The 14,808-nt window shown below is 43.4% G+C and overlaps 1 protein-coding gene across 1 annotated transcript in view; it reads left to right on the forward strand.

Annotated features, from left to right (window-relative positions):
- Window positions 1–1,571: 1,571 nt before the first annotated feature.
- Window positions 1,572–14,808, forward strand: part of TCF12 (transcription factor 12) — a 325,844-nt gene continuing 312,607 nt past the window's right edge. Inside the window, 3 exon segments of the mRNA XM_030578588.1 lie at window positions 1,572–1,910; window positions 3,213–3,348; window positions 4,149–4,221. Coding sequence (XP_030434448.1) covers window positions 3,229–3,348; window positions 4,149–4,221 — 193 coding nt within the window. The 5' untranslated portion in view covers window positions 1,572–1,910; window positions 3,213–3,228.

Below are 14,808 nucleotides of genomic sequence, written 5' to 3' on the forward strand. Positions count from 1 at the left end.
GTGTGGGGTGGTTATTGGTGGTGTGGGCCTTGCCTGTAGATATATGGGGTGGCTGTCGCCATTGTAGGCCATGCCCGGTGCTATGTGGGGTGGTTATTGGCAGTATGGGCCATGCCCGGTGCTGTGTGGGGTGGTTATCGGCGATATGGGCCATGCCTGGTGCTGTGTGGGATTGCTATCAGCGGCGTGGGCCGTGCTTTCTGGGGTGGTTATTGGCAGAGTGGGCCGTGCTCAGTGCAGTGTGGTTATAGATGGCATGGGCCATGCCCAGTGCTGTGTGGAGTGGCTATAACTGTCGTGGGCCATGCCCAGTACTGTGCGGGGTGGTTATTGGCAGCGTGGGCCATGCTCAGTGCTTTATGGGGTGGTTAATGGCAGAGTGGGCTGTGCCTGGTGCTGTGGGGTAGTTATATGTGGCATGGGCCATGCCTGTAGATGTGTGGGGTGGTTATCAGTGGCATGGGCCATGCCTGGTGCTGTGTGGGGTGGTTATTGGCGGTGTGGGCCGTGCACAGTGCTGTGTGGGACAGTTATTAGTCGCGTGGGCTGTGCCTGGTGCTGTGTGGGACAGTTATTGGTGGCGTGGGTCATGTCAGGTGCTCTGTGCGGTGGTTATCAGTGGTGTAGGCCGTGCCTGGTGTTCTGTGGGATGGTTCTAGGTGGCGTGGGCCATGCCTGTAGATGTGTGGGGTTGTTTTAAGTGGAGTGGGCTGTGTCTGGTGCTGTGTGGGCTGGCTATTGATGGTGTGAGCTCTTCCCGGTGTTCTGTAGGGTGGTTATAGGTGGTGTAGGCCGTGCCTGTAGATGTGTAGGATTGTTTTAAGTAGCGTGAGCCATGCCTGGTGCTGTGTGGGCTGGTTTTTGGTGGTGTGGGCTCTGCCTGGTGTTCTGGGGGGTGGTTATAGGTGGTGTGGGCTGTACCTGTAGATGTGTGGGGTTGTTTTAGGTGGCACGGGCCATGTCCGATGCTGTGTGGGCCAGTTATCGGTGGCGTGGGCTGTACCCGGTGCTTTGTGGGCCAGTTATTGGTGGTGTGGGCTCTGCCTGGTGTTCTGTGGAGTGGTTATAGATGGTGTGGGCTGTGCCTGTAGATGTGTGGGATGGCGATTGGTGACATGGGCTAATAGGTGCTGGAACTATGGGAGTGCTGGAGGTGTTACCGCATCCCCAGGGGTGAAGCGGTTCCCCTTATATACAGTGTTTACACTTTGGTTCAAGGGCTCTCAGCACCCCCACTATACAAACTGTTCCAGCAGCCCTGCCTGGGCCCTGCCTGTATCTCTGGGGTGATTAGGCGTGTGGTGGGCCATGCTCAGAGCTGTGGGCCGTGTGCGTTGGCAGGCTGTGCCGGCTCTGTGCGGCGCTGCAGGAGACTCCTTTCCGGGCTGGGCTGCAGCGGCTTCCCCCGCTGGGATCCGGCAAAGGCGCTCCCATCTCAGGCGATGCCAAGCTCACTCCGGAGCCGGGCCCCTTGTGCTGCTGCCGCTGCCGCCGCTCCTGGGCTCCCTGGAGCCGCCCCGCCCGGGGCCGGGGGCAGCCCTGAGCGTACAAAGACACCAGCCCGGCGAGCTCGGGTCAGGCCCCGAGGCCGCTGCCACCAACCAGTGCCGGAGGAACCTGCCCTCCGGCAGCGGCGATGGCGACCCCTCCTCAGAGTCAGCCAACGCCGCGGCCAGGGAAGGGTTAAGCAAAGCGTTAATCTTGTGGCTGTTCCAGCAGCCGCGGAGGGATACGGAGCCGAAGCTTTGAACGTGGTGGTGCGGCTTCGCAAGCAAAAAAATGTCTGCCTAGGAGAGCCCACAAGTTCCTTCCAGCGGGGGGCGGGGGTGGCCGGCTCTGCCTCCCACCCAGCGGCCCGGCCGCTCGCGAGCGCGGCCCTGCTGGGTTCGGACGTCACCGCGGGGAAGGAGGTAAATTTGGTCAGGGAGGGAGAAGTTGGGATAGGATGGGGGGTGGAGGCTGCGCTGGGGGCCGCACTAAGAGCAGGGGGCCGGGGGGCCGTGCTGGGGGGCAGAGGGGTGCATTGGGAGCTGGGGCCGTGCTGAGGGGCAGAGAGGTGCATTGGGAGCTGGGGCCGTGCTGAGGGGCAGGGGGGGTGCATTGGGGCGAGGGGGCCGTGCTGGGGGGGTAGAAGGGGTGCATTGGGGGCAGGGGCCGTTCTGGGGGGCAGAGAGGTGCATTAAGGGGGCTGTAGTGGCGGCCAGAGGGGTGCATTTGGGGCTAAGGAGCTGCTGAGGGCCCCAGGGAGCTGCTGGGGGTAGGGAGGCTGTAGAGGGGCTACTCTAAGGAGTATAGGGTGACACTGGTGCTGGGGGGGCGGGGAGTAGGGACTCTTCTGGGTCCGTTCTCTCAGTCTTGTCGAGGCTCTGCCAGGGCTGTAGCGGGCAGCAGTTCTCCGGCTCATGTTTTATGCGCCCCGGTCCCTGTGTATGGTCTGTCAGGAAAGGAAGCTGGCGCTCGTTAAACTCGCAGGGGCTGGGAATGCGGCGCCGTGTGTGTCCCGTCACACGCCAGCCTGCTCGGCGCAGGGAAAGGAGCGAGACCCCAACGCCACCTCCTCGCCTGGGCGCTGCACTTTGTGTGTGTCTTTGCGGTGTGCAAAGACAGATCGCTGGTTTCAGAGACTATTTATTGTTTGCAGCAGCTTTGGGGCTCTGGAGCTGGTAGTTACAACAAATTGTGTGTGCGGATAAAGCAAATTATCCCTCTCTGGAAATCAGGCAATAACAATGCTCAAGCAGACATGGCTCTGCTGAGGCACATCCACAGCCCAACTTATCAGCTCCATTGTTGCGAAAACAGTGAGTCACTCAATCTCTCTCTTTAAATTTCCAGCTTTTGCTCGGTTTATTTATCTGTTTATGCCTTTTACTGGCCCAGGGCTACCTAACCCTTCCTGTCACTTCAGACTCACTTGTGTGTGTGTTGCCTAAGGTGGAGTAGAAATTGAATGAGGGGAGAGAAGAAAGGAGGCAGAGAAAACTTAAGGAGAGTTGGCTAGTTTGAGAAGCTGCTGCTTGCTGATCTCCTCCGTGTGCTCTGTTAAAGTGAGGCTTTCCCTTCGGATTTCCCTTCCCTCCCCCATCAGTGTAAGGAATGCGAATGCTTGAGCCCCCTTCTTTGTTAGGGACAGATCTGTCCGTGCACTGAGTGGTGTAGGGACCAGCCCAATGGTAAAGTGCTGCGTGTCTCTTTCCCTCCCTGTGTCTTAGGACTTAATTGAAGTGGATGAAGATGAATCCTCAGCAGCAGCGGATGGCCGCTATAGGAACCGACAAGGAATTGAGTGACCTGCTGGACTTCAGTGCGGTAGGATATTCTTCGAGGTCTTCTTATGGCTTCTCCACGGTAAAGCGAACCGAGAAGCAGGGGCGGCAGCCGTAGGGCTCGGTTGGGTCCGACTCAACCAGTGTGCACACCTGAACTTTGATGTAATGTCTAGACTTCCAGATTTAATGCTCTAATACCAGCTGGGTCAATTGGTTTAACTGGTTAAAATCTGGCTGACCCGGAGATGGCATAATCTAATAATTAATCTTTGTTAAGCCGGTGTGTGGGACTGATAGTTTGTGGGGGGTTTTCTTGTTCCTTTAAAGAAATGTAACTTGCTGGTGCCTGAAAGCTGCAAGGATCTCAGCTGATACTTTGTTTTGCAATCTTGGGTTGGAAATTACAGGCCAAGTATTTTCTCTGTGATGCTTTTTTTTCAGACTGATTTTTCTTTCAAAATATTTAATTAAAAACAAAATAGAAAAAGAGTGCCTCTTGCAAATTGGCTACTAATTAAAGTTGTCCAGTGCCTTTAGCTCTCATAAAATAACAAGCTATATATTTTGAGCAGTAGAATTTATGATGTATAATAAAGATTTTAAATTACTGTAATAATCTCAAGTTTTCCTGTTTGCATTGCTTGCATATACAATAGAGAGTTTAGCAGCATTAGTGAAACTGCAAAGATCATTCTAGATTACTTGTTTTATGGTTCTTCTGAATGTATGTCCTAAAGCCTGTTTTCTGGCAGAAATATAGGCCAGTGAACTGTCATATGTTGAATTTTTTTAGCCCACAGACAAGATTTATAAAATGGGGGGTTTGTTGTTAACTTAAACATCTGTTGTTGTTTTTTTTTGTTTTTGTTTTTTTTCCAGATGTTTTCCCCGCCTGTTAACAGTGGGAAAACCAGACCAACTACATTAGGAAGCAGTCAGTTCAGTGGATCAGGTAAGATGCTCTTGAGAAACCTAAAATTCAAGTCACTGAATTTAGATATTTTAGTTTAGTTTTTGTATGCAGAAAAAACTCACCAATTTTTCAGTTGTACGTATGTTCTTAAATTTGACATAATTAAAAAAATTGAAGATGCCTTATTTTGACCTGCCTGATTTTTTTTTTAATATAAAAGGCCCATAGTTGTCTTTCATTGTGGCTTAATGTGCAATTTGTTTGTTCAGTTCAGCACAGTGAACATCAAGTATCTCTAGTGCTACAGACATGCAAGTTGGGTTTGATATATGTTGGGTTCAGAATGTACACTTCTTGCTTTTTGTTTCAATTTTGCGAAATTTGAGCTATTTCTTTGAACATACCATTTTAATTTACCATAATATATTATTAATATATCAAATAATAAAATACATCTTGAAAGACTTGTGAATTTATTTTAAATATCCATCCCTATGAAAATGATCAATTATAGGATTAATACGTTACTAAATAGTGTATGTATAAATACAATCAGAGTGAAATAACTTCATAAATAAGTAGAAAAATTATGCATGTGTGTTTATGTATTGCTCATGTTCTAGTATGGAAGTCTAATTTTCTAATAGCTACATCATGTTGATATAGCAGAACTCTGGCTGGTGGAACAAGTCTAATTTTTTTCCCTTGATTAGTACAAAAATTTACAGTATCTGGGATCTTTTAAATACACCTAAATTTTAAATGCTTAATTTGTAAAGTCTTCTCATTTGGCTTCTACAAAGAAAAGAGGCAAGATAAATTAGGTTGCTAATTTTGGTACGTGTCAACATATTTATCAGAATTGTATACATTTTTAAACAGTAAAGGAAAAATGGTGCCTCTTTTGTTGTCTCCCCCTTTCTCTTTCACAAAGTTCTCTTTGAAGCCTGTTTTGGTACAGGAAATTACAATTTCCTTGTGCTCTGTATCCTTCTGAGCTTTGGCAGATAGGATTCTCTCTTGTTTAAGCCTTGTCAATACTGCTATGAAAACCAAGTATATTAACCAAAATATGTTGGATTTATTTCACTACTTTGTACCTCTTTTGTTCTTTACTGAGAGAGTATCTGCTCTATATGTTGTCAGTTTTCAGAATGTTGGGGACTATAAGCTCAACTGTATAAGAGTCTTCATACTGCATAGTCCTCAGAAATAATAATTTTTTTAAAATAAACAATACTATTTACTCATGCAGTAGTGATGTTTCTAGTTTTCCAAGTATTTTGTGTATCATGTATGATTAAAAGAAGGCTTAGTGTTTTTGTTGTGAACAAAAAAAAAGGTAACTTTGTAGGCACTTATTAAATTAACAGTCAAGTATTTCTTTGAACATAGACTGTAATGTTGCCTGTATATTTTGTATATTGTTAGAGTTGCCAGAGCAGTCTAACTGTATTAATGGTGGCAATATTAAAAAAATAGAGTTCTTGTTTGAACTTTTTCCTTGTATGATCTTGGATAATTTAAGCTAGGAGAGGGAGACTACTTGGTATCCACAGTATCTTGAAAGGGAATGAAATTTGAAAAAAAATAAACACATTAATCTAGAGTCTCAGAATAATATATTTTCAGAAATTTCCTAAAATATATATGGGATTTTGATTTACTCGTTGCATGTTAAAAATACTTACGTTATTGTAATTGCAGTACAGGTATCTGCATGCCATATGTTGGTTAAACAATCTTTCATGCAAACCTTCAGGTGAATCTCTTTCCAAAAATCTGCATCATAAGTGGGGTGTGCAGCTTTCCCCCAGAAACTATCCTACATCAATTGGGTACATCTTGCCAATATAGCCAGTAAGAACTTTCTATGAAAATCAAATGTTGAACAGTCTAGATAATACTTTAGTCCTGTCTTGAGTCCAGGGGACTGGCCTTGAAGATCTCTTGAGGATCCCTTGTAGTCCTACAATTCTATGAGTCTTTCTTTAAATTTAAGAGAGGTGCAAAGTGACAGGGTTTGTATTATGGGAAGGACAAGGAGATGTTTTCTTTTTTGTTTTCTCCTTCTCCTTAGTTTACTTTTCCTGGATAAGAAAATTTTACATCCATGTCAAACAATAGATCTTTAGTGGTCAATATAAATCTTAAAATATACTGTTCAGCGGTTGATGATTGTTTCCAGGCCTGCTTCTAGGCAATGATTCTCCCAGAAAAGAGAGAACACCAAAGGGTTTAACCAGAAAAGTACAATCTTTTCTTTTTGGGAAATCGTGTTAATGGTTGCTTGTTTTTTTTTTTTATTGGGAAACCTAATCTCTTCTGATGAGGTGAGATCATCACAGAGATACTATGCATGAGAGAATGCATTACTCTGTCTCTCAAGCTACAGCCTCAACAGAAGCCACTTCCCCATGAGAAGGATAATGGGATACTGTATACCAAACTATCACTTACACCATTTTCCTGTAAGAATAACAACATCTAGTAATACTTAACCAGATACATTTTAATTCACAGTGTTTCTGGTTGTAGGGAATGTATGGTTATAGATTCTTAGTTCCCCACTGCAAGGCAAGCTGTTATATAAATTCTGTGTTCCCTGTACTGTTACAGTGACCTCAGCCTTGACCAAAGGGATTACTCTCTGCAGGATTCAGAGGTGAACAACTCTATATTAGCTCAGTTCTGGGACATTGTTAGATATCATAGAGACGCCTTTTTGAGAATATTGACAAAGTGGAAGTAGTACAGTTATTTCATTTCTGACATCCAGGTTTAATTCTGCATTGTGATCTTGATTTAATTTTAAGAATATTCTGTAGTTTGTAGAATACTACTAGAGACCAAATTTTAAAAAACAAGAAAGGAAAACATTTCTTCAGGTGTTTGCTCCTTAGGGGTATTCAATACCAAGAAACACATTATGCATGGATTTGTAAAACAATTTTTCCTTTTTTTTTTTCCAGCATGGAGAATGTAGCTATGTCTGTTTTTTTAAGGTCTTATTCATTTTTAACTTAATACACAGGATTTGAGATATAACCTTTTTATGTTACATGTCAAAGATTGTGCTTTCAATTATGCCTTTCTGGATGTTACTTCCTTTACTATTTTTTAAATAATTGGCATTTTCTCCTTTTCCAAATGTACTGTCTTTTCTGGGCTAGAGTGTTGTTTGTTTATTGAAACGCTTCTTAAATTTCCAGTTAAAATCTACTAAAATGAAAGATAAGTGTTTCAGGACAAAAAATTTAACCCTCTGTGCCAGTCATAGAAAGACAAACATAGGTATTTATGAGTCTACGAAGCTCTTGTTGAGATTTGTTTCAGGGTACAATCCTAGAAAATATAAATTAAAGGGTGGGAAAATGCTATGTTAGTTTATTTGGTTGTTAGTAGGCAAACTAACAAATGTCCAAGAATGTCTGAGTGCCTCTTTGTTTTTCACATTTTAGCTTCTCTAGGTGATATGGATGGCAGGTGCAAGTTGACGATCTCTTAGTGTTACAGCAAGAATGATATGATTTAATACTGCCATGTTTTGGTCATCAGTTATTACAAAAGTACATGTGTAACTGAATATAATAAAACAGAAGTCAGGGTACTGTGACTGAAATATGTTTGGCAGGGAGGTAGCATAAGTTAACACATGAATGTTATGCTTTGGGGTGTTTGTTTAGGAATTTGAGAATTAAACTGCTTGGTGGGTATGTGGAATTTGTGGCGGCAGAGTGTTTTTTATTTTTTGTTTTGCCCTTTTAGGGGTGGGGGCAAGAGTTTGCCTTCTAAAGTCTCATCATTTGTGAATGAAAGCCACGGGTAAAATAAGTGAATCTGCTGCATCATGATATTTTATGACAGTAAAGCATGTAACTTGCTGATAATGTCAAATAATTTAATCAGATTAGTGATGGGAATTCATATATTGAAAAAATAACCTGATACAAAATAAGAATGACAAAGTTAAATTGCAAAAATACTTTGCCGTTGCTGTCTCCTGGTGAAACAAAACAACCTCCCCTCACCCCCACACCCCCATTGCTTTCATTCTCTCTATTTCTGCAGTTTGCAGGATAGAAACTGCTTACATTGCCCAGGACTTTCTGTTCTGGAATTTAATTTTTTTTAACTTAATATGTTTCTATGGTAGCATGACAGCAGGAAGCATGATTTAGAATGTAGTAAAATGAATGGCCAGAGGCCCATCCATAAAAACCAGATAAGTCAAGTATTCCAAACCTGGATGGATACCTTTACCTGATGCTCTAGTCAGAAATATGGAGGGACTCCCATTAAGAGCCCTTTGTAATAGGCAAATGCCTATCTTCTGCAATATATTAGTGTTTCTGTGGTTCCCTTAAATAGTCAAAATGTTAGACACCTGTTGCCTATGTAATTGGTTTGGTGCTGAGATCTTTGAGAAACATGTGCACACAATTGGAAGTGTAGAACTATATGCCCAAGTTGGTGTCCACGCTGTGCAGGCACACACAAATCTCTTCCCTCCTCTTCCCCTCCCCCCCAAATCAGGCCAGTGTGCACAAGATCATTTTCCTGCTCTAGTCCAAATGCCTATATCTATTCACACAGCAAACATGTACTCAAGCAGTTGCCCTTTCTACCCCTTTGCATGTTAAGAGTTGAGTGGGTTTTAAAGGAAATGGCTCGGCATAAGCAACCAGCTAGGGGCCTAATCCAAAGCTTAATGTAGTAGAAGAAAAGCCTCCCATTAACTTTAATGTCCTTTGAACCAAGCCCTATATGTTCAAATTGAATCTGCATAGAAATTTCTTGGATGCAGTAGACATTCTTTCCTAGCAGATCTAGTTAAATAAATAGCCAGTTATTAAAACTCTGTAGGAATGACGTGTATCATCCAGGTTAATTGCCAGAGTCCCTCATGAGGGTTAGATTAGCAATTCTTAGTACAAGGCTCAGGAGATAATCGCCTAGGTGTGGTGAAATGACCCGTAGAGAGATATTAGTTAGTCCATAGCATACCTTGCAGAGGAAAATATTGTTTTTTTGCAAGCCAAACTCTATCTTCTTTTAGTCTCAAGAACTATGTTTGAGGAGTAAAATAAGCAGGGACTACACTTCACCTATACATCACAAATTCATTGTTCTTAACCTTTTAGTCTTTATGAACAGAACTTAAGGAGAGCCAGTCCCCATGCCATCCTCCTTGTCTATATATATATGCTTTTATTTTTTTATATATATATATATATATATGTATGTATGTATGTATGTATATGTGGTGAACTAACCTCTCTGCCTGATCCTGTTTCCTAAATTCTAGGAGTTGACAGGTGATCCCGTGTAGATGAAAAATTCAACCCTAAAATGATAAACATGCCAGCCCACGACCATCATTCTCTTTCTTACAAATAAAATGAAGAGGTGATCAAAGATCTTATGTTTTTGGAATTTGGTCATTTATTCATTTTTTTAGTTGTCCAAAATACTCTGTGGTCATCATGTGTATATTTTTCATGAATTGATTGAAGGCAGGTAAGTTGAATGCATGTGTTCTATGCACCAAAGGTCTAGGGTTGTTCATAGAGTCATAGACTTTAAGGTCAGAAGGGACCATTATGATCATCTAGTCTGACCTCTTGCACAACACAGGCCACAAAATCTCGCCCACCCCTGCAACAAACCCCTAACCTATGTCTGAGCCATTGAAGTCCTCAAATCATGGTTTAAATACTTCACGGTGCAGAGAATCCTCCAGCAAGTGACCCATGCCCCACGCTGTAGAGGAAGGCAACCCCCCCCAGGGCCTCTGCCAATCTGCCCTGGAGGAAAGTTCCTTCCTGACCCCAAATATGGTGGTCAGCTAAACCTTGAGCATGTGGGCAAGACTCACCAGCCAGACACCCAGGAAAGAATTCTCTGTAGTAACTCAGATCCCACCCCATCTAACATCCCATCACAGGCCACTGGGCATATTTACTGCTAATAGTCAAAGATCAATTAATTGCCAAAATTAGGCTATCCCACCATACTATCCCCTTCATAAACTTATCAAGCTTAGTCTTGAAGCCAGCTATGTCTTTTGCCCCCCCTACTCCCCTTAAAAGGCTGTTCCAGAACTTCACCTCTCTGATGGTTAGAAACCTTCGTCTAATTTCAAGTCTAAATTTCCTGATGGCCAGTTTATATCCATTTGTTTTTGTATCCACATTGGTACTGAGCTTAAATAATTCCTCTCCCTCCCTGGTATTTATCCCTCTGATATATTTATAGAGAGCAATCATATCTCCCCTCAGCTTTCTTTTGGTTAGGCTAAACAAGTCTTTGAGTCTCCTTTTCATAAGACAGGTTTTCTATTCCTCAGATCATCCTCGTAGCCCTTCTCTGTACCTATTCCAGTTTGAATTCATCCTTAAACATGGGAGACCAGAACTGCGCACAGTATTCCAGATGAGGTCTCATCAATGCTGTCATAAACATACAGCTAAGGGTAGCATAAAATCCCTCCTTTACCTGTAAAGATTTAAGATGGTCAAATAACCTGGTTGGCACCTGACCAAAAGGACCAATCAGAGGAGAAGATACTTTAATATCTGTGGGGGAAGGTTTTTGTTTTCTCTCTCTTTGGGTAAGCGAGGAACCAGGGCAGGGAAAATACATCTCCTAAAACCATACCTGAACTAAGCATCTAAGATTACAAATTGTAAGTAATAGGAAGGAAATGCATTAGATTATCTTTTATTTTAGCGTGTGGATTTTCCCTAGGCTAAGAGAGAGATTTATTCCTGTTTTTTGTTTTGGTTTTATTTGTAGTTTTAAAGTTTTGCCTAGAGGGGAATCGTCTGTGTTTTGAATCTGATTACCCTGTAACATTACCTTCCATCCTGTTTTTACAGAGGTGCTTCTTTTACTTTTTTTTCTTTATAATAAAGTTCTGTTTTTAAGAATCTGATTGGGTTTTTAGTGTCCTAAAAACCAAAGGGTCTGGTCTGTGCTTACTTTGGGTACCTATTTGGTTGGTGTATTATTCTCAAGCCTTCCCAGGAAAGGGGGTGAAGGGGTTTGGGGAGATATTTTGGGGAAACGGGAACTCCAAGTGGTCCTTTTCCTGAATCTTTGTCTAACTCGCTTGGTGGTGGCAGCGATACCATCCCAGGGCAAGGAATTTGTGCCTTGGGGAAGTTTGTAACCCAAGCTGGTGAAATATAAGCTTAGGGGATCTTTCATGCGGGTCCTCACATCTGTACCCCAGAGTTCAGAGTGGAGAGGGAACCGTGACAAGTGCCTTATGTAACGGTACTAAATCTTCTTATCTCTATGGAAATACATCACCTAAGGCATCCCAAGATGTCATTCACTCTTTTTCATGGCCATATCACATTGGTGGCTCATAGTCCTCCTGTGATCAACCAATAATTCAAGGTCCTTCTCCTCCTCTGTTACTTCTAACTGATGAGTTCCCAGCTTATAACATAAATTCTTGTTGTTAATCCCTACATGCATGACCTTGCACTTTTCACTATTAAATTTCATCCTATTACTATTACTCCAGTTCACAAGGTCATCCAGATCTTCCTGTATGATATCCCGGTCCTTCTCTGTATTGGCAATACCTCCCAGCTTTGTGTCATCCGCAAACTTTATTAGCGCACACTCACTTTTTGTGCTGAGTGATTAAATAAGATTGATCCAAAACCGATCCCTGAGGAACTCCTCTAGTAACCTCCCTCCAGCCTGACAGTTCATCTTTCAGTATGACCTGTTATAGTCTCCCCTTTAACCAGTTTCTTATCCACCTTTCAATTTTCATATTGATCCCCATCTTTTCCAGTTAAACTAATAATTCCCCATGTGGAACAGTATCAAATGCCTTACTGAAATTGAAGTAAATTAGATCCACTGCATTTCCTTTATCTAAAAAATCTGTTACCTTCTCAAAGAAGGAGATCAGGTTGGTTTGGCATGATCTACCTTCTGTAAACCCACGTTGTATTTTGTCCCAATTACCATTGACCTCAATGTCCTTAACTACTTTCTCCTTCAATTTTTTCCCAAGACCTTGCATACTACAGATGTCAACATGAACAAAAGCCTTAGATTATACATGCGCGTTGCTTATTTAGTAACAGGGGCTACATATAGGACTGTGTAAAACAGCCTTAAAACCAGAAGCAGGCAAAACTTATCTGATAGTTCGCCTTGAGCCTGATGAACTCCAAACTCTGCCCATGTTCACAAACGTTCTTATGAATGTGGTGAGAATTCTGGCCATGTGTTGTCTTCGCCCTTTCCAACCAGAAAACCTTGTCCCTAACCCTAACAGATCTAGATGATGGTGAAGGTGTGACCTGGAAGGCCTGAAAATCATCTGATTTAGAATTAGAGTGTTTGAGGATTTCATTCTGGTCCACTGCCCTGCCTGCATTTGAGGGTCTGGCAAGAAGCTCGCTGCAGTTGAATTAGGGGCACACTGCCTACTTGCTCCAGATCTTTCTTGAATTTGGAAGATGCAGGGCTGGGCATAGGTTTATTTGCTGGCTGCTTTCTCGAAGACAGGAGTGATGGAGTGGGCTAGTTAGCTGGCCACATAAGGCTGCTTAACATAAAAGGGTACTCCTGGGGGAATTCTGTGCCACTGTGCATACCCAGAATTCATGTATCCCGCAGAATTCGCCCCCCCACCCTCCTGCAGAAAATACATTCTGTCCGAGAAGTGCTGCAGTTCTGCCTTTCGCCCACCAGAGGACACTGTGGTCCCAGTACAGCCAACAGCATGAATTCAGCAGGCTGTTCTGGTGCCACAGGAGCCTCTGGTGGTCAAAAGGCAGAACTGCAGCACTTCTCGGACAGTGTATTTTCTGTGTGTGTTGGGGGGAATTCTGTGTAGGTGCAGTGACACAGAATTTCCCCACGAGCAGCAGTTCATCACAGCAGCTGGCCAAATGGAGCCAGGTTAGGACACAGTGGGACACATAGGGCTGCTGGGTGTGTGTGTCATAGATTAGGGTTTAGAATGGTTGGGAGGGATGGGGGACAGACTGGGGTGTGGGCTCAGGAGCTAGTGGGGTGACAGCATTAAACCAGGGGCTGAATGGGATTGGGGGAGGAATGGCCACAGGGGAGGGGGGCTGCATGGCCTCATGGGGGTGGGGAAGGAGACTGCAGGGACCCATCGGGATGGGGAGTGTGAGGACAGGGGCAGATGCGTCTGACTGAATGAAAGAGGTTTGGCTTAGCTAGGGTTTGCATGGGGGAGGCTCCCCAACAATCCTGCACTCCTCCCCCCCAAAACAAGCACCAAAAGAACCCCTATTCCATATTTCTCCCACCCGCACCCAACAACCCTCCAGGTTCTCACTCCACACTCCTCCCCTCTCCCTCAGCTCCTCCATTACCCTTACGCTTCTAGCCTTTGCACTGGTTCTGATGGGTGCAGAGTAATTTAAATGAATTACTCAAAGTTCTGTATTAATATGCCTAGTAAGGAATCTATTTAAAAAAAAATAAAAAATGACCAGAATCTTTTTTTGGTCTGTATTGTTACAAACATACTTGCTGACATTAATTTGAAATAAATTACCAGAATAATTGAAAATGGCCTGATTATATTATGTTATTTTGACAAATTATGCAGAATTTTGAAGAATTATTAATTTTTTTGGTGTAGAATTCCCTCAGTAGCAAAGGGGGCAGAGAGTTCCAAGCCCTGTTGTGGGTACAAATAGAAGGAACTGCTCATCTATTTTCATATGAAAACAGAAAAACTTTTTCAGGGAATTGTTTTATGGTTGCATGAAGCACTGAGTTTTGTGTGAACTTTAAAGAATGCCATCTGGTTTTGGTTTGTGAAACTGCAGACTGAAACTGGTGTATATAGCACAGCCCTAGTTATAAGGCTTGCTACAAGTTGGTGCTTGAAGTAGTCACTGTAAAATAAATTGATAAATATAAAAATGATTGAAACTGTATAGATGTGTGAATGATTTCTGTGTTGGGCTTGCATAACTAAAACTGCCCCTCGGGAGCAGACATGCCAAACCTGTGGGGAAAAAAATGCAAAAATTGGGCTTGTTTTTGGCTTAATTGGCTTGTGATTTGCCGGTTGACTAGTTTTTAGCTTGTAGCTTATTGCTTGGTTGGCTTGTAGCTTGTTGAAAAAAAAATTTTTTTTTTTTTTTTTGGATCGGCTCCCAGCAAGCAGGTGCAAGGGTGGCAGGCAAGGGACAAGCAGGGGTAAGGGAGGGAGAGAGTCAGGTGCACAGCGGGCCCACCATAGTCCCAGACTACATGCTGGGGGGATCTAGTCACATAGAGTGTTGGGGTTCTTAGGGATTGGCTTGTTTTGGCCTTATTTTGAAATGGGATTAGCTTGAGTTTTGGCTTATTGTGAAAGTCAGGGTGCTTATTTACCCACGTGAAAGTTGGCAACTGTGCTCAGCAGTCATGAAAGTTACCAGACAAACTAGTCACGCATAATAGTTAGGGTAACTTGTTGACCAGCTAACTAGATCTTTACCACTTGCGTCTTGTGGGTGGTTACCCTTTAGAAAATGTAGGCCCCTTGCCCCCGTGTTGAAGTCTGAGTCTCATGCCAGTCAAGGGAGGAATGACTTCCTTGCTGTCTCCTGAATATGTAGCTTC

This window comes from Gopherus evgoodei, chromosome 10 (assembly GCF_007399415.2).
Source record: "Gopherus evgoodei ecotype Sinaloan lineage chromosome 10, rGopEvg1_v1.p, whole genome shotgun sequence".
Lineage (NCBI taxonomy): Eukaryota > Metazoa > Chordata > Testudines > Testudinidae > Gopherus > Gopherus evgoodei.